Source organism: Gopherus evgoodei, chromosome 4, assembly GCF_007399415.2.
Source record: "Gopherus evgoodei ecotype Sinaloan lineage chromosome 4, rGopEvg1_v1.p, whole genome shotgun sequence".
Classification (NCBI taxonomy): Eukaryota; Metazoa; Chordata; order Testudines; family Testudinidae; genus Gopherus; species Gopherus evgoodei.
In genome coordinates this window covers 120,883,287-120,901,888 of record NC_044325.1, presented here as the reverse complement: position 1 = coordinate 120,901,888, position 18,602 = coordinate 120,883,287, and the positions used below count along the sequence as shown (strand labels likewise).

The window sequence follows — 18,602 nt, the reverse complement described above, 5'->3', positions numbered from 1 at the left end:
GGCCTTCTAACTCAGGACAAGGTCAACAATTTTTGCGAACTCTCTGCACAAGACCTTCAAAAGATGAGCCTGGGAACTTAAATTCATCACTCTGCTGTCACTAAACACAGTAGGGTCACATACCCTATTGTCTGCTAACTTTGATTGCCCACTTCATTTTAAGTGTCTCCTGCAACATGTGTGAAACCCTTATGCTTAACAATTTGTCCCAGCTTTTATTTAGCTCAGACCTTCTGGTAACTTTCTCCAGACAAAGAGCTCTGTGGAGCCTGAAAACTCGTCCCTGCCACCAACAGAAGGTGATCCAATAAAAGACATTGCCTCCTCTACCTCATCTCTCTCATTTTTGGGGGAAAACACTTTCACATTTTCCAACCAGCTTCAGTTAATCTGACACTCAGTTGAGCAGTTCTGATTCCATCCAGTAGGTGGCTAAACTTTCCTGCTTTGTGACTATAGTCATGCCCTAATTGATGGAGGATAGGAAGAAGTCCTATGGAGAAGTCATTCAATAATTGTCCATTACAAGAGTTTTACATGTTTCTCTGAAGCCTCAGGGGCTGCCGGTGCTGGGGGCAGGGTCCTAGACGATATGGATCATTGATCTGATCTGCTATGACAATACTTACACTGTAAAGAGTAAACTAGGAAAATAAGTGTTACAAGAAATCTCTAGTAACACAATGCAGACGATAACGTCTGCTGAGCTAATTCCTTTGGGTCCATGAGAAGATGTTTGTTTTGTGCAGTGACTGCAAATTTCTGATGTCTCTTGGTTTTAATAGTCTGATGGAGTTTAGCTTTAATCTTCTAATGTTCTTGATTCAGTTTCAGACCATTCCTAATAGCACACGATGAGTGAAGACAAGACCCTGACTGACATCCTCGTGCAGGAACCGGAGGATCTCAAAAAGAAAGATTTAAAAAAATTTAAACACAAATTATCTGATTTTCACTATGAGGGGACGAAACGTAAAATCCCCCGGGGCAAGTTGGAGAATGCCGACGAAATGGACGTGGCCAGTCTCCTGATAGAGTTCTATGGCGAAGACAGTGCAGTGAACGTAGCGATCGAAATCTTCACCAAGATCGGTCTGAAAAACTCTGCCGTGAAACTCCAAGAGGAAAAAAAGACAGGTACAAAAAATCTAATGTGGTTGCTACCCCTGTGAGTTCTTCTTCATTAATATTCCCCACGGCAGCTCCAGCGGAACGAACAGCAGTAGCAGCAGCAGCAAGCTAACACCACCTAACAGAGTCCAGAACCCTGAGGAAACCGATGGGAGTCACCAGCTGAGGCAGACACACATATGGGGTGAACTTGCAAAACTCCAGCCTCCTTTTTTGCACCTGCAAAAAGTGCAAAAATCAGAGCATTGGCACCTCTAACAACCTGTTCTGTACCCACTGGGAGTACCCAGATTTGCACCTATACGTCAATTTGCACCAGTAAAAGGGATGCTGCTCTTTGAAAATTTGGTCCATAATATTTTTCTAGAATGACTGTGAAACTATTGTGCCTTTTTTCTATTAGTAGCTCTTACTGCCTGTTCTCTAGATGAGCACTGCATTTATTAGGCCACGAATCAGCTGTAGTTAGTGTATAATACATTTCCACTTAAGTATTTATGTCAAATATAGACTGACACCATACAGGTAACTGAGGAAGAGAGAGACCTGTTAGAAGCAGAATGCTATTGTAAAAGCCTGATTCTGCTCCTATTGCGCTTCCAGGTTGCATGGTCATGCCCTACATTTTATTTTTATGTGGGAGAAAGCACAGCCCATCACACAGGAGCTAAACCAGTGGTTCTCAAACTTTTGTACTGGTGACCCCTTTCACATAGCAAGCCTCTGAGTGTGACCCCCTAAAAAATTAAAAACACTGTTTTATATATTTAACACCATTAAAAATTCTGGAGGCAAAGCAGAGTTTGGGGTGGAGGCTGACAGCTTGCGACCCGCCCCCCCATGTAATAACCTCTTGACCCTCTGAGGGGTCTCAACCCCCAGTTTGAGAACCCCTGAGCTAAACAGATCTGTACATGACACAGAGTTTGATCCTACTCCCACTGAAGTCCACAGGATAGATTCTGTGCTCTCAGAAAACACAGCATGGAACACACAGCTCGGGAGTGGAGAACATGGGTAGCTTTAAGCCACTAGTGCACCACCTGGATTTGGGGCTTCTCTAAGACCCCGGCCCTTGGCATATATTATAACAGCCCCAGGTACTGCTCGGCTTTCCGGCAGCCTGACACCACTGCCTGCGGGTGGCTCTGTGACTCAGAGTTGCTGGAGTTCACTATATAGACCAAAGCTGCTGTGATAGCGCTACAGTTACCAATGTTTTCTCCCTTCCATTCTTATCCCTCCTTTTCTAGGCCCCCTGCTTCACCCACACACACACTTCGTAACCTTCTCAAACAAGGTTTCCAAGATGATCTCAGCCCATTGAGAATACAAGGACAATTTGTATAAAATTTGTTCTGCCATTTTTGTGAGTTACACTAGTTTGAAAATGATGCACTTTCCCCCTCCACTCCACCTGAAATATTATTCTGTTGCTTTGGACTCATATTTTAAGGATTTGTCATGGGGTCTCTCACCACACTGGTGCCTCCTGGTGGCCATTTCAGGAAATAGTGCTGGTCAGCAGGTGTGCCCGCCAGCGGTGGTGACGCTCCCGTCCTCATTTCTGCCTGTAGACCCACTGCAGTTCCAGTCTCACTGCCTCTGCTTTGTGGCACAGACCTCTGGCCGTCTCACAGTCCGGGTTCCCCACTTCCAGAGGGACTCCTTATGCAACAGTCTAGCTGCTCCTCGCAGCAGCTTGACAGTCCATAGCCTGGCCATTTCTTCAGCAGCGAGTGGGGAGGGGGTCCCAGGCCCGCTCACTACTCTGGGTCTCATCCCAGGGACCCTCTAAATGACAGCTTCCCACTGCCCCTCCTTTCTTTCTATACCACTCTGTCTCAATTCCCTAGGCCGCTTCCCTGCAGCCCCAGCACCTTCAGCTCCTGCCTCTGGCTCCTTCACTCTCTTCCCAGGGCCTCGGGCCTGCAAGCTCTAGCAGCCCTGTTCACAGTGCTAGTCTCTGCATCCCTCTAGGAAGCCAGTCCCCTCCTTTGGTCTTCCTGCAGCAGACTCCTTGTTCCAGCTTTCAGCTTCCTTTTATATGGCCCTGATTGGCTGGTCTAGCCGCCACCCTAATTGGCTGCAGACACTGCCCTAATTGGCTGTTTCTTTGCAGCCCTGTAGGCTGGGTTTTAACCCTATCAGGGCCAGTGCAGAGCAGATGCCCCATCACAGGATTCATCACTTCCTGGCCCTCACTGCAACTTGCCAAAGTGTAATGAAGTTTCTTTAGAATGTACTTCTCCTATTCCTGTGAGCACCCTTGATATTTAATGAGAACAAGAGGATTGAGTCTTGGCTCTGTAAGAATCATTCCTTCAAAAGGAGCGGAGATCCATTGATATGTGGCTCATGCCCATCTCATTTCTCTGAGACTCATACTAACCCCATGTTATTTCTCTTTCAGTTTTGGTTCAGCCTCAGTCTACTCGATCTCTATCTGTTGCAACTCTGAGTTTGAAAATGATGCAAGGTAACGTATGGGACATATATGTTGAAAATGTACCCAATTGGTAGCAGCGTTGCAGACATTACAGTGCATCTATCAAGTGTTCAGTGTATCAGTAGACAAAATAATAGTCATTTGGGGACAGAATCTGACCTCAGGTACACCAGTGTAAATCTCGAATACCTGTAATTAGGTCATTATTCTGATTTATCCCAGTGCTACAGAGACCAGAATTTGGCCCAGTGTGTCTTCCAAATTCTCAAATTCATGAGTAACTGAGTTGGGGGGGGTGATCCAAAACCCATTGAAATAAAGGGAAGCATTCTGCTTTTAAACATCAGCTATTAGACAGCATGTATATATTTTCCCTTCTACTCCCTGCATCTCTCCATATTGAAGAACCTCCATCTCTGGAAACATTTCACTAGTATAGTCAATGTTCAGCTGAATTCAATTTTTAAAATTTAATTTCAAAATACCTATTTTCCATCATCTGAAATCCCCCCCCCTCCACTCCCCAGCAATATGATCTGTTATTCTCCTTGCTGATTAGAATCTGGGATTCCTATGCATTGAAATAGCACTACCATGAAACTCCTTAATGACAAATCTGTCTTTTTCCCCTGAATTTCTGCATTCATGGATTTTGATGCTCCATATCACTGAAGTAGATTACAGAAAAATACCAACTAATAGAAGAGAGGAACAATCAAATTGGAGAGTGTGTGGAACTAAACACAAGATACACAAAGCTGCTGATTGTAAAGGAACATCGTGACCAGAAGGAGAGAAAGCACGAAATAAGAGCCAAAGGGAAAGAGCATGCAGAAATCATGGCAAAGCGAGCTAGTTCTACTAAACTGGAGACTTTATTCGATGCTAGTGGAAACAGGCAAACACCACTGAGAAGCATTGTGCTGCAGGGAGCTGCTGGGATTGGAAAAACAATGTTAGCCAAGAAGCTCATGGTAGACTGGGCATTTGGAAAACTCTATCCCGGCAAGTTTGATTACATCTTCTACATCAATAGCAGGGAAATGAACTGTATTTCTGAGCGTCGAAGTGTCGCGGATCTGATTTTAAACAATTGTCCTGACAGAAACGCACCCATCAAAGATATTTTGATGAATCCAGAGAAGCTTTTGTTCATAATTGATGGTTTTGATGTACTTAAATTTTCCTTTGATCAGCAAGAAAGTAGTGTGTGCACTGATCCCTGTCAGACAAAGCCAGTGGAAATCATATTGAGCAGTTTATTAAGGAAAACAATTCTTCCAAAATCCTACTTAATAATCACTACCAGACCAACTGGTCTGGATAAACTCCAGCAGTGTCTGAAGTTTCCCCATATTGCAACAATCCTGGGATTCTCTGAAGAGGACAGGAAGGAGTATTTCTGCAAATTCTTTGCAAATGCCATCCAAGCAAAACAAGCTCTAGATTTTGTAAAAGAGAATGAAATGCTCTTCACCATGTGTTTTGCTCCCATCGTATGCTGGATCCTATGCACGGTGATGAAACAACAGATGGAGAGTGGAGAAGATCTAGCCAAAAGCTCAAAAACAACCACCTCAGTATACATGCTCTTTCTGTCCAGTTTATTAGATAACCATTCCACTTCAAAGGAATCCGTGCACACTGACTTGAAGAAGCTATGCTCCCTAGCTGCAGATGGGATCTTAAACAATAAAATACTCTTTGAAGAAGAAGATGCAAGGAAGCATGGTTTGGATGGATCTGACATTCAGTCCCTCTTTCTCACTAAGAATATTTTCCAAAAAGATATCGGCTTTGAAAGCATCTACAGCTTCATTCACTTAAGTTTCCAAGAGTTCTTTGCAGCTTTGTTCTATCTCTTGGTGGAAAATGAAGAAAAAGGGTGTGATTCAGTGACTCTGAAGAAAGATGTGAATGAAATTTTGAAAAATTATGGAAAATCTAGAGATAATTCTTTTACCTTGACGGTACATTTCCTGTTTGGTCTCTTAAACAAAGAGAGAATGAATCACACAGAAAAAATCTTTGGCTGTAAAATTTCACCTGAAATTAAACAGGATTTATTGAAGTGGTTTGGATCTGCAGCAAAAAGAAGCTGTGGTCTGACCTTCAGATCCCTCCAGGAAAAACGATTCCAGCTTGAGTTGCTTCACTGTTTGTATGAGATTCAAGAAGAAGAGTTTGTCAAAAGTGCAATGGATCATTTCCAAGAAATTGGACTGAGCAATATTAACTTTACAAAAATCGACCACATGGTTCTTTCATTCTGCATAAAGAATTGTCGTAATGAGCAGTCACTCTCTCTGAATGATTGTACGTTTGGACTGGAAAAGCAGGAGGAAAGACAAGAGTCAGTGCTACGAAAGTTAGTTCCTTGGTGAGTGTGTCAGTTTATTGATATGAATATCCAGTGTGTGTAGTTATAATAGCACCTGCTGTTGTCAGAGTGCAGATGGATTTGTCAACCATTCCAGCATAATGCCATATTTTCATAGGCCTAAATCCAGAGATCCTCACTCAATACATAGGGGGCTGCTTACATTACCACAGTCTTGACCCAATGCCTATTCAAGTCAACATGAGAGTCTTTCCATAAACGTTAATGGGCTGTCATTCAGGATCTTTGTCCTGGCCAATAACAGACACCTTCAATTCCCTAGGCTGTCAAATAAGCCCGATTCACTTACACTTTTCAAGATACACATTTCTGATGCCAGAAATCCCCCATTTACTAAAGTAGCATCCGATAATCTTTAAAAGGATTATTTTTCAAAAAAAATAATTGAATTGTCTGCTCCAGAATAAAAACTACTGAGCCAACCTCTTGAAATGAGAGTGAATTTTTTTTTCAGCACCCAAAATGGAATGTTTCTATTCTCTCTTTCCAGGGAGCTGGAGGAGAAGGAGCCAAAATATTCCCCACCTCATCTTTTGTGTCAAGCACTGAAGGATCCAGGCTGTAAAGTAAAGAAAATATCGTAAGTGTTTGCTCTTCTACGAGCCTATCATTGCTGCTTTTCTCTCAGGCCAGGGCTTAGCAGCAATGTGCAGCTATGTATCACTGGTGTTTAGTCTCTGAGCAGCAGAATGACTGCTAATTCACATGGAACCAGCCAGCCTCATGATGTGTTAGTGATAAAGACCCAGGAATCTGGAGGCCACTCAAGCCAGACATATTTATGTATCATTATTATTTATTATTGCCACTTTGTGCACTGTATCTAGATAAGAACATTATTATGAAATGTATTTCTGTTATTAAGTATATATTATATCAGGGGTAGGCAACCTATGGCATGTGTGCTGAAGGCGGTACGCGAGCTGATTTTCAGTGGCACTCACACTGCCCAGGTCCTGGCCACTGGTCCGGGGGGCTCTGCATTTTAATTTAATTTTAAATGAAGCTTCTTAAACATTTTAGAAACCTTATTTACTTTACATACAACAATAGTTTAGTTCTATATTATAGATTTATAGAAAGAGACCTTCTAAAAACATTAAAATGTATTACTGGCACGCGAAACCTTAACATAACAGTGAATAAATGAAGACACGGCACAGCACTTCTGAAAGGTTGCCCACCCCTGTCCTATATGTTTTACCAATGTAACAGGCCTGATTTCTTCTTTCGCGTCCCCTCACCCATACAAAATAAGAGCAGTTTATTTATGTTCTATGGAAAAAGAGCTGGTTGACAGGAATAATGTTTTTTATAGATGTCCAGGTCTATGACACACTGGATGTGCTCCTGAAAAATGCCCACTTAGTATGGGGCTCCACAGCTGCATTATTCCTGGATGGGAAGCATTGTTCCCAGAGGGAAAAAATTCAGGGGTCAACGTGGAAGCAACTCCCACTGGAGTCAGTATAAGTCTAGGCAAGAATCTCAGAGGAGAATTTTGACCAAGAATGCTGTTAACAAACCAAGAAGTCTCAATGGTGATTGGTTTTTAAACCCCTCAAACATTTGACATGAGGAAGAATTTTCAAATGTACGGTACCTAAGGGATTTCAGTGAATGTCAATGGCCCCAGGATAATCACTACAGATCGAATGAACTCCCACAGGAAAATGATCAAAGATGAAAATACCCTTTCACCTCTGGGTGAACTCTTTTCACAAAGTGATGGCTCCACATCTGACCCCTATCAGTCCTCACCTTCAAAGGAAACCTGCCCGAGGCTTTCAAAAGATGAACCTGGGAGTTTGAATTCATAACTTTGCTAGACTCTAAAAATTATGTTCTTAATAAAGACACAGGAGTTATGGCTTATTGCAATCTGCAACCCACTAACTCCTCTATTTGTCCTGTGACTGCAGCGGCCACTTCCCCTTGAATGGTCCCTCAGATTAAAATTAGGGTGACCAGATGTCCCAATTTTATAGGGACAGTCCCGATTTTTGGGTCTTTTTCTTATATAGTCTCCTATTACCCCCCACCTCCTGTCCCAATTTTTTTTCACACTTGCTGTCTGGTCACCCTAGATTAAAATATATGCTAACTACTTATGCTAAACTATCTGTTTGATCTTATATTTAGCTGTGACACTCTTGGTACATCTCCCAGCCCTGAAGAAGAGCTCTGCGTAGCTCGAAAGTTTGGATCTCTCACCTACAGAAGTTGGTCCAATAAAAGAAATTACCTCATCTAACTTGTCTCTCTAATGGCTGTGGCAAAGTACCTGTCTCTCCTCTGCTAGCTCAGTCCTTCTCAGCCTTGGAGACACAGGCTTGGGCAAAGCAAAAGCCCTTCACAGTCGCACAGGGTCTGGCTGATCCCTTCTCAGTCAGGCCCTTGTTCTGTTGTTCTGTCCTTCTGGGGAGAGTGTAATCTGCCTTGCAAGAAAAGTTTCAGAGTTCAGCTGCCCCTACTCACTGGCAGCTACTCTACTTCTCTCCTCCCCCCTGCTTCCCTGCCAGGGAGGGATTAAAAAGGTCTCCAGCTATTGGGGCCAGCTGAAACTAATTAGCTCCCTGGTAACCTCTGTTCCAGCTGAACCTTATTCCTCCACGGTTAAGCCTTCTGGGACTAATTACTACCCCTCTCTTGGTAGCTAAGTGTCCTGAGTTTGCCACATGGCACATAAACTCTTTTGAAAAATCTACCCTAAACAGTCTTCCCTTTCTCCTGTTTACTTACCCAGATCCTGCTTAGCTTTTCACAACTGAGTCTTTGCTCAAATACAAGCCACTTACAGTTCAGCTCTTGGGATCAGGGCCGGCTCCAGGTCCCAGCACGCCAAGCGCGTGCTTGGGGCGGCATGCCGTGGGGGGCTCTCTGCCGGTTGCTGGGAGGGCGGCAGGTGGCTCCGGTGGACCTCCCAGAGGCAGGAGGTCAACCAGGGCTGAGGGACCAGCGAGCGGCAGAGCCCCCCCCGTGGCGTGCCGCCGTGCTTGGGGCGGCGAAATGGCTAGAGCCGGCCCTGCTTGGGATTGTTAATTAAACATGGAATATTATGAAGCATCTTCCCTGTAATGAAAGATCCTGTTATAGTAAATGCATGCCAAGGGGAAGAGCAGAAGGCATGCCCCAGGGAATGAGTTAACCATAACTCTGACTGTCCTGACTTCTGCTACAGTCTCAGTTTCCCTATTACATTGGCATAGTGTTTGTTTGTTTTTAAAATGTCTTCAATTATTATAAATCAATGATACAAAACTGTGCTTGCAAAACACCTCAAATTATCATGGAGAAGCAAGGAAACATGTTACAAACATAAAATCCTGGTCTGCTAAATCATTCCACCTTCCCATGAGCCTTCCATTTGCACACTGTCTTTTCTTTTTGTAAAAGAGAGAAATTCCTTCCACGTCACATGAAGTTCTTCAGTTTTCCTATTACTGTTTTAAAGGTGAATTTAATGGAACTACTCATGTACTTAAAATTAAGCATGTACCTAGGTGCTTCCAGGAGCCCGGCTTGAGATTGTTCTCTTGTTCAGCACTGGTAACCTTGAACATGCCCTCACTCTAGTCTGTTAATTGCCTAGGAACACTTCTGCCATGTCATCGTCACATCAGCAGAGTGTTTGGCACATGCCATAGGATGGCTAGCAGTCACTTTGATTTAAGAACAATACAGCTGGCAAAGGTCCTGACCCAAAGCCAGGGAAGATGATAGGAGTCTTTAGGCTTTGGATCAAGCTCTAAATCTCTTTACAGGAATACACTGATATGAATAAAGTGGAGGCCGCCAACTGGGTAAAAACAAGCAGTAACCGCAGCTGTCTCTTGCAGCTTAGGGTGCTGCCGTCTCACCTTGGCTTGTTGTGAAGATCTCGCCTCTGCTCTCAAGACTAACCAGCCCCTGAAAGAGCTGGACCTGAGCGGTAACAAACTGGGGGAAACAGGGATTAAATTGCTCTGTAAGGGACTGAAACATCAAAACTGCGGTGTTCAGAAACTGGGGTACGTAACCATGGATTTTCTTTATAACTGTGTTATATTCATGGCATTATAACTGAAACCTACATCCAGGAGGAACTCTTCACTTCAGTTCATAGTCAGTGATAGCCCTCTACTCAGCTCTGAGACCCAGTTCAGAAGATTTCAGCCCCAGGATTATGGAGCTACTACTAGTTACACTATGGTGAAGGTTGCACACAGCCTTCCAGCAGAAGCCCGGTTTTCCATTTCCCAGTGAGTTTCATGAAAACTCCCTTATGGGCTGAAAATGGCCATGCTGCACTCTCAGGCCAGAGGAGAAGTTCTCAGGAACATTTAAATGCGAGTCTGTGATCTCTGCGCTGGAAGGAGGCAGTAAATTTACTCTCACCAGTCAGTCCTAAGCCCTTTGGTTTCCTTTTGAAAGTGAAAGATTAACTTTACCAAGCCCTGATGTAGGGAGATAAAGCCCCTGTGGGACTTTGACTTGGTCATGATCAATTACAATGATTAATAATTGCTGGCATGTTATGGGCCAGATTGTGGCTGCTGGCAAGGGGTACAAAGTGGAAGTGGGAAAAATGGCACCAACCAAGGATCCTTCCATTGATACGCCCTTGCCAAAGGGGCACACAGCCCCAGTCCTGACATTCCCAGAACACAATGGAAGAGAAGGAAAAGAGCCAGGGAGTCCTCTAATGGGCATGGTGTGATGGGGCTGGGGCCATAGGCATATTCATCTTCTGCACCAATTATAGGACCAAGGCTAATTCAAGAGGCTGCTCACATGGCACCTTTCAGAGAATGTAGCAGTGGCCAGCCCAGCACTCCCAGAGCTATTCTGGTTTCCTTAACGTTGGAATAGCCAGGATGCCCCTCAGGCCTGTTGGATTTCAACTCACACCTTTGCTGCAGGTGTCGAGCTACCTAGCTTGGCTTCCTAGGAGCCTAGCTGTGACAGGGACACAAGTGGCTGTGTTCAAATGAGAAGTCATTGTGGATTCTGTATACCTTTGTCTCCTGCAGGCTGAGGGGTCGCAGTCTCACCGCTACTTCCTTGGGCGATCTCGCCTCTGTGCTCACTAAAAACCAGAGCCTGACAGAGCTGGACCTGAGCTATAGTAAATGGGGAGATTTAGGAGTGAAGCTGCTGTACAAAGCACTGAAGCATCCAAACTGTAAACTACAGAAAATAAAGTGAGTAACCACTGGAGTAGATGAGCATTTTCTTCATACTGTATTTCTATATCTCTTTTCACCAATGATCTGTGTGTGCTACGCATGGGCAAACAGCCTCATATTCAGATGTAGGACTCCTGCTATTCCGGCAGTATTTGGAAATCTAGTGCCAAATATTATACTATTAATCCTTTAAACCCTCTCTAACATCACCCATCCTCTCAGCCATAGGCGCTGACTTTTATTTTTCTCCAGGGATGCTCCATCCCCTCTCTGCTCTGAGGCCCTGTCCCCACTCCACCCCTTCCATAAGGCCCCACCCTCAATCTGCCTTTTCCCGCCCCCTCTCTGAGGCCTCGCCCTCACTCTGCCTCTTCCTACCGCTGTCCAACATCTCCCCAAGGCCCCCGCGGCTCACTGCTCTCTGCCCTCCCCCAAATGCCTTCACCAGCCTCCAAACAGCTGATTGGCGCCACAACCTATCAGCTGTGGCTGGTGGGTGCTCAGTGCCTACTATTTTTTTTTGTGGGTGCTCCAGTGCTGGAGCCTATGCTGTCAGCTATGGGGTACACCACCCATTGAAATGAAGGGGAGCAAAACTGAGTCCAGAAGACCTGCCACAGTGCCCACTGAAACCAACAGAAAGAGTTGCTTTCACTTTAACAGACTCTGGCTCTGACCTAGGGAATGTAATTTTCACCAGCTTACACATCGCCTCTGAAACCGGCCCCGAGTGCAGTGAGTGGTGCAGAAACAGGTTGCTACTTTTCTCTCTGTCCATCTCTCTCTCCCACAGGCTGGAGTGTTGCCTTCTCACAGCTGCTTGTTGTGATGACCTTGCCTCTGTTCTCGGTACCAACCAGACCTTGACGGAGCTGGACTTGAGAAATAATGAGCTGAGGGATTCTGGAGTGAAACATCTGTGTGCCGGACTGAAACGAGAGAACTGTAAAATACATAAACTCGTGTGAGTGCTCCCTGGCTTCCTTAAAAGCCTCTGATTAGTGTTTGCTCATTTCAGAGGCATAGTGTAAGTTTCCCCATGTGGGCGGTGCAGGTTCAGAGCCAATGAGATCAAGAGCATGAGCAACATGAAGTACCAGAAGAGAGAATATTTTGTGGGGAAGGATTTAGCTACAGCATCTCAAATAAAGAAGCAAAGCCTGCAGAAGTAAGGGCTGGATCCTTCAGCACAGATTCCCATGTGAAAGCATTGCAGGGTCGAGCCCACTGATACCAAAGGGCTTTCCTTTATGCAGACCTTTGTGTCTGTAGGCTGGACAGGGCTGCCACGGTCGGAAATGCCTCTCTGGTGGCAGGGCCGGCTTTAGGAAGTACGGGGCCCAATTCGAACATTTTCGGCGGGGCCCTGGCAGGGATGACTAAAAAAAAAAAAAAGTGTAAAAAAAAGCCTTTCATTTCTTCCATGTATTATTTACTTTCCATAACTATATAAATAATACAATTATATATTATGTACATTGCATCATATATGCTGTTGATTGCTTATTAATGACCTCCATTTCACATGTGTGGGTCCCTGCCACTCCCTACGGCTGTGCACGTGTGGGTCCCAGCTGCTCCCTGCCCTCCTCATTGAAGCAGGTGTGCAGGGTTACTGCCCTGGGAACTGCAGGGCAGCAGTGGACATGGGGCTGGTTAGAGGCAGGGCAGGGGCTGACTGGAGATAGGGTCTAGCTGCAGGCATGGAAAGGGGTGCAGGGCTGGCTGGAGACAGGGGAGTGTGGGGTGGGCTGGCTTCAGGCAGGGCCACAGGGGGATGCAGCAGGGGTTGGGAGGGCTGGAGACAGAGGAGTGCAGAACTGGCTGGCTTCAGGCAAGGGAGTGCAGCGGGGTTGGCTGGAGACAGGGCAGGGGGGTTGGGGCTGGGTGTGGGCAGGGTGTGCAGGGCTGATGCGGGCAGGGGTGTGTGGGGGCTGGCTGGCTTTGGGCAGGGCCACAGGGGTGTGTGGCAGGGGGTTGCTGGAGACAGGGCAGGGGGGTTGGCAGGGGCTGGCTGTGGGCATGGAGTGCAGAGCTGGCTGGGGGCAGAGCTGGCTGGGGGCAGGGCAGGGGGTGCAGCAGAGGCAGCTGAAGCCCCAGCCCTTGAAATAGCCCCCAAGCCTCCCGCTATCCCAGGGATCTGGGGGTTATTTAAAGGGCCCGGGGCTCCCCTGCTTCTACCCTGCCCCGGACCTTTTAAATAGCAGCGAGAGCCCTGGAGAATACATGGTGGCGGCGGGGCTCCGGCGGCTATTTAAAGGATGGGGTGGCAGAGGCAGCTGGAGTCCCGGCCCTTTAAATAGCTCCCGGAGCCACCCGCTACCCCAGGGCTATGGGGGCTATTTAAAGGGCCCGGAGCTCCAGCAGGGAGAGCGGGGCTGCGAGGAGGCTTGCCATGCTCCGGCCAGAGTTCCAGCCGGGAGACTGGGGCTGCGGAGCGGCTTGCTGCACTCTGGCCGGAGCTCCAGCCGGGAGACCGGGGCTGCGGGGCAGCTTGCCGCGCTCTGGCCGGGGCTCCAGCCGGGAGAGCGGGGCTGCTTGCCGTGCTCCGGCTGGGGCTCCGGCTCTCGGCGCGGGGCCCTCTTGGGGCGGGGCACAATTCCTGAGAATCAGCTGAATCGGCCTAAAGCCGGCCCTGTCTGGTTGGACTCCTCAAGGACTCTACCCATAGAGATGCTGCTCAGAGCAGAGTACTGAAGCAGCTGCTTAGGAGGCCGGCAGAGGGTGCCAGAAAATGGGAATCCTCAGGATAAGCTGGGAGACTCCCGAGGCCTGATCACTGTCCTCTCTGTCTGTCTGTCCCCTGCAGGCTGTCGAACTGTTATTTCACAGGAGTTTGTTGTGGGGCTCTCTCTGCTGTTCTCAGTAAAAGCCAGTCCCTGAGAAAGCTGGACGTGTGCTATAATAAACTGGGAGATGCAGGAATGAAGCTGCTGTGTGATGGGCTGAGACAGCCAGACTGCAAACTACAGAAACTAAGGTAAGTCACCAGCGGCTTCCTTTGTGATTGGCTGGTCTTGGCTCTGCTGTTTCTGGCTAATCTGGGCATGTTTTCGTCCATCAACACATTGTGGCTGCTTAAATTAAACATCTCCAGCAATTGCAGCTATTCCTTGATCTCTGGCAAAAGTGGGATCTTTCTATGTTTAGCAATATGCGTCGCCAGATAGTCCCATCCATTCCCCATCCATGCCAGGATCAGCTCGGCACAGCTTTTACCACTGAAGGCCGGTAGACAGTCTCTGTTGTCTTTTTTTGTGCATTTAGTGGTCATCAAATGTGCCAAACTGGCCGCTGTGAAGAGTGAAATGCTTTGTTTGACCACAGAATAGGTACAGCTCCGTGACCTCACTTCCAGCTCCTCCCTGTTGACAGTGCCAGCCCTTGATCAGAATTTTAGGCAGGGTCCAGTCAGTTAAATGAACATTTGGGTACGGTGCAGAGAATAGGGATGAGTCCACAACTGATTTTATTGTCTCGCCTTCTGAGCAGGGAAGTGCCACAGGTGCCCCTATAGCAGAACCGCCTCTGCCCTCGGATGAGAGGGATGTTCAGCCGAGGGTGACCAGATAGCAAGTATAAAAAATCAGGATGGGGGTGGAGGGTAATAGGTGCCTATATAAGATAAAACTCCAAATAGTGGGACGGTCCCTATAAAATTGGGACATCTGGTCAACGTAGTTCAGCCTCTAAACCCATGCAGATCCATTCAAAAACTTGGTACCTGTGAGGAGCCTGCCAGCTAAATTATTAAGTATTACCCACTTGGATGGCAGGTTATATGGACAACTCTCCAGCAAGAAAAAGGAGTGACAGCCCCAAAGCCACCAGGTGGCACTGTGTCACTGTAATGAAACCTCAGCTGAAGTGTAAATCTGGATGCCACTATGTGCCTATTAGAGTCACACTGGCATTGTGAGAGCGTAACAATCCCTGCTCTTGTTCCTTGCATCTCCATCTCTCCAGCGGCTGCTGAGTGTTTTCTGCTGACTCTGTCTCTGTCCTGTGCTTTTGCTTCCATCTCTTTCTTACGCAGTAATTAAGGCGTCACCCTTTCAATGTGAGCCTGTTGGGTCAGGCCTGCTTGCCAAGATATAGATTGGTGCACAACGGTCAAGAACTTCAAATGAACTACACTGCACTAGCAATGTTCATAGAAAATGGCCAACCTTAAATTGGGGAGCATCCCGCCAAACCCCAGCAGGGTAGAAAGACGAGTGTCAGGTTTTCATACCTACTCTCAGATGGCACCAGCTTTTCCTAATATGGTCAGAATCATGGGGGCAAATGAATCCCTGATTTAACTCCAGTTTACTTCAGTGGAATAAGGCCAGGGATGAATTTTGCCAACACTTTTCCTCTTCAGATAACACAGAAATAAACAAGTAGAACAGTCAGCAAGTGTTCATAGAGCGAAATCCACATGGCAGGAAGTATGTGCACAACACTCTGTAAAATCACTGCCTTGCATGGTGACAGGTTTCAGAGGGGTCGCCATGTTAGTCTGTATCACCAAAAACAGCAAAAAGTCCCCTCATTGCTTTGGAAAATCACTGATGTTTCTCACTGAATTACGGCATAAAATAATCTCCTGAGGAACACAACTTTTTAACTATGCAGGTAATTAACCACTGGAACAGACTGCTAAGGGATGTGCTGGATTCTCCAACTCTTGGAGCCTTTAAATCAAGATAACATGTCATCCTAAATGATATGTTCTGGCTCATCCACATGTTATCGGGCTAAATACAGGGATCATAACCTAGATGCGAGTGAAATTCTCTGGCTGGCCTTATTCAGGAGGTCAGACTAGAAGGGAAATTTTCAAAGGCACAAATGGTAATTACGGGCCTAAGCCTCATTGAAAACCAGTGGGAGTCCAGCACCTAGTGACCATTTGTACTTTTGCAAGTCTGCCTCTGGATGATCATAATGGCTCTTTCTAGCCTTAAAATCTATCAGGGATGAATTTGGCTTCAGAGGCAGGGGGAGGGGGAGGACACCATGTATTGTATGCCTGTGTTGGCATGTCCCTGTCTCTTGCAGGCTGACTGGGTGTGGTCTGACACCTGCTTGTTGCGAAGATCTTTCTGTTGTCATAACTACAAACCAGTCACTGACAGAGCTGAATATCAATCACGATGCGCTGGGAGATTCAGGAATGAAAAGACTGCGTGATGGACTGAACAGCGCAAGCTGTAAGCTGCAGATGCTACTGTAAGTGACCACTGGCTGTCCTGACAGAGTCAGAAAGAAAGAAGTGATGCCAAATGACTAAGAGTTGTTTCTGGTTTTTGGTTTCACCTTCCTTCCCAACTCTCCCTGACTCCAATACACTCCCTATGCTGGGGTCCCCGGGGGACATGGTCTAGGATCCAGCTGCATTGGCTCTATTATAGACTCCCACATGCTTGGGAAATCTCCAGCAGGGAAGATAGACCCAGCCATAGGCACCAACTCTGTGGGTGTTCCAGGGCTGGAGCACCCATGGGAAAAAATTAGTGGGTGCTCTGCACCCACCGGCAGCCAAGCTCCCCTCCTCGCCACACCCCACCTCCTCCTCTGCTGCCTCCTTCCTTGAGCACGCCATATCGCTGCTGCTCCATCTACCTCCCAGTGCTTGCTGCTGCCAAACATCTGTAGCAAGCTCCAGGAGGGAAGAGGAAGGAACAGGAACGTGGCATGCTCGGGGAGGAGGTGGGGAAGAGGCGGGGCTGGGTGGGGATTTAGGGAAGGAGTTGGAATAGGGGCAAGGAGAGGGCGGAGTTGGGGCAGGGATTTTGGGGAAGGGTTGGAATGGGGGTTGGAGGGGGTAGGGAAGGGACGGAGTCAAGGCGGGGCCGGGGGCAGGGGGGGGTCGAGCACCCACTGGCACCAGTAGAAGTCAGCACCTATGGGTCCAGCTTCAGCTTCTGTCCCCTTTGCACCATGAGAGTAGCAGAGAGGGAATGAATCAGGCCAGGGAATCTGGCCCTTTTTCTCCAGATCAATCCTGGTGCTAACTCCCACTAGAATAGGACCTTCCACTTTATGTGCTTTGAATTATCACATGTCCCCAATGCGGGTTTCTGAGAATGGACCAGGCCAGTAGTCTTGTGATCATGCTCCCTGTTTCCATTCAAGGGGTTCAGTTTTCTTAGGGTACGGCTACACTTGCAGCCATACAGCGCTACCACAGGAGCGCTCCCGCAGCAGCGCTTTGAAGTACGAGTGTGGTCGCGGCACCAGCGCTGGGAGAGAGCTCTCCCAGCACTGCAGGTACTCCACCTCGCCATGGGGATTAGCTGACAGTGCTGGAAGCCACACTCTCAGCACTGGGGCAGTGTTTACACTGGCACTTTGCAGCATTGTAACTTGCTGCACTGGGGGGGGTGTTTTTTCACACCTCTAAGCGAGAAAGTTGCAGCGCTGTAAAGCACCAGTGTAGCCAAGGCCTCAATCCCAGTCTGCCACTGCCCCAGCAGGCAGGGTCTGAGGATGCCGAGGAGACAGTGCACTCATGATCAGAGTGTAGCTGCTATCAGTTAATAAGAACTCCTGTAGCAGACTAAGGAATTACACTGATGGGCTCTAAAGAGTATCCCAGCTTGTCTTTTCTGCTTGACAGACACTGGCTGGAAGGGTGGAGTGGTTAAAGGAGAAGATAGATGGGGAGAGATACATAGTTCCATCACATGCATGGCAGACCTTGCTCCTGGGGGAATGCAGAGATTTAAATCACTTTCTGCCCAAAAGTGCACTTCCGGTAGCACCACAGACCACATGTATGTGACCACAGCGGTGTGCATGGCCATGGGAGCAGGGGCTGAGATCTCGGGTACTGGTGACATATTCACAACATACTTGTGCTTCTTCCTCACTAGCTTGAATGGAGAAGCTATTAAGAGAGATGGAGATGGCAAGGATGATGAAGAGAGCTATAATGGTGATGAAGACTACAATGGTGATGAAGAGTATAGTGGCGATGAAGAGTACAATCCTGAAGATCATCTCTGACCACATCATCAGAATATCGTTTTAAGGGATTTTCACCCTTTCCCACTTGCTTTAAAATCACTCATCATCTCATTCTAGAAATGGCAAATGATAAAACAAACCACATACACCTTTTCTTTTAGGGGTAAACAGATTATCCATGATTAAACTGATTCAAATCCCACAAAGTAGGTTCCAGGCCTAGCATAACATCACTGGAGATCAGCTTTGCCAAAGAAAGGCATTTTTCTGTTTAAAAAATGCCTATTTTTCAACAACAACAAATTAGTTCAAGAAATTTCAGCCAGCTTTATTCACAGGATATTGACTGCTGTTCAGACTTTCACAAATCCTGGTCAGTCCCACAAATCCTTTGAGAACCAGGATCAGAGAGGAATGTGATTTGCAGCAGTGGAATGAAATCAGTGTGCCTAAATACCAGGGTGACAGGCACTTTAGAAATAGATACGTGATGGAT

General features: G+C 46.9%; 1 protein-coding gene across 1 annotated transcript; it reads left to right on the top strand.

Annotated features, from left to right (window-relative positions):
- The first annotated feature begins 854 nt into the window (after positions 1-854).
- Positions 855-18,145, top strand: LOC115651201 (NACHT, LRR and PYD domains-containing protein 3-like). The gene is made up of 10 exons (XM_030562155.1): positions 855-1,153; positions 1,451-1,460; positions 4,258-5,948; positions 6,472-6,561; positions 9,821-9,991; positions 10,994-11,164; positions 11,943-12,113; positions 13,959-14,129; positions 16,196-16,366; positions 18,013-18,145. The coding sequence occupies exons 1-10, from the start codon at positions 855-857 to the stop codon at positions 18,143-18,145; spliced, it is 3,078 nt and encodes a 1,025-aa protein (XP_030418015.1).
- The last annotated feature ends 457 nt before the right edge of the window (positions 18,146-18,602 follow it).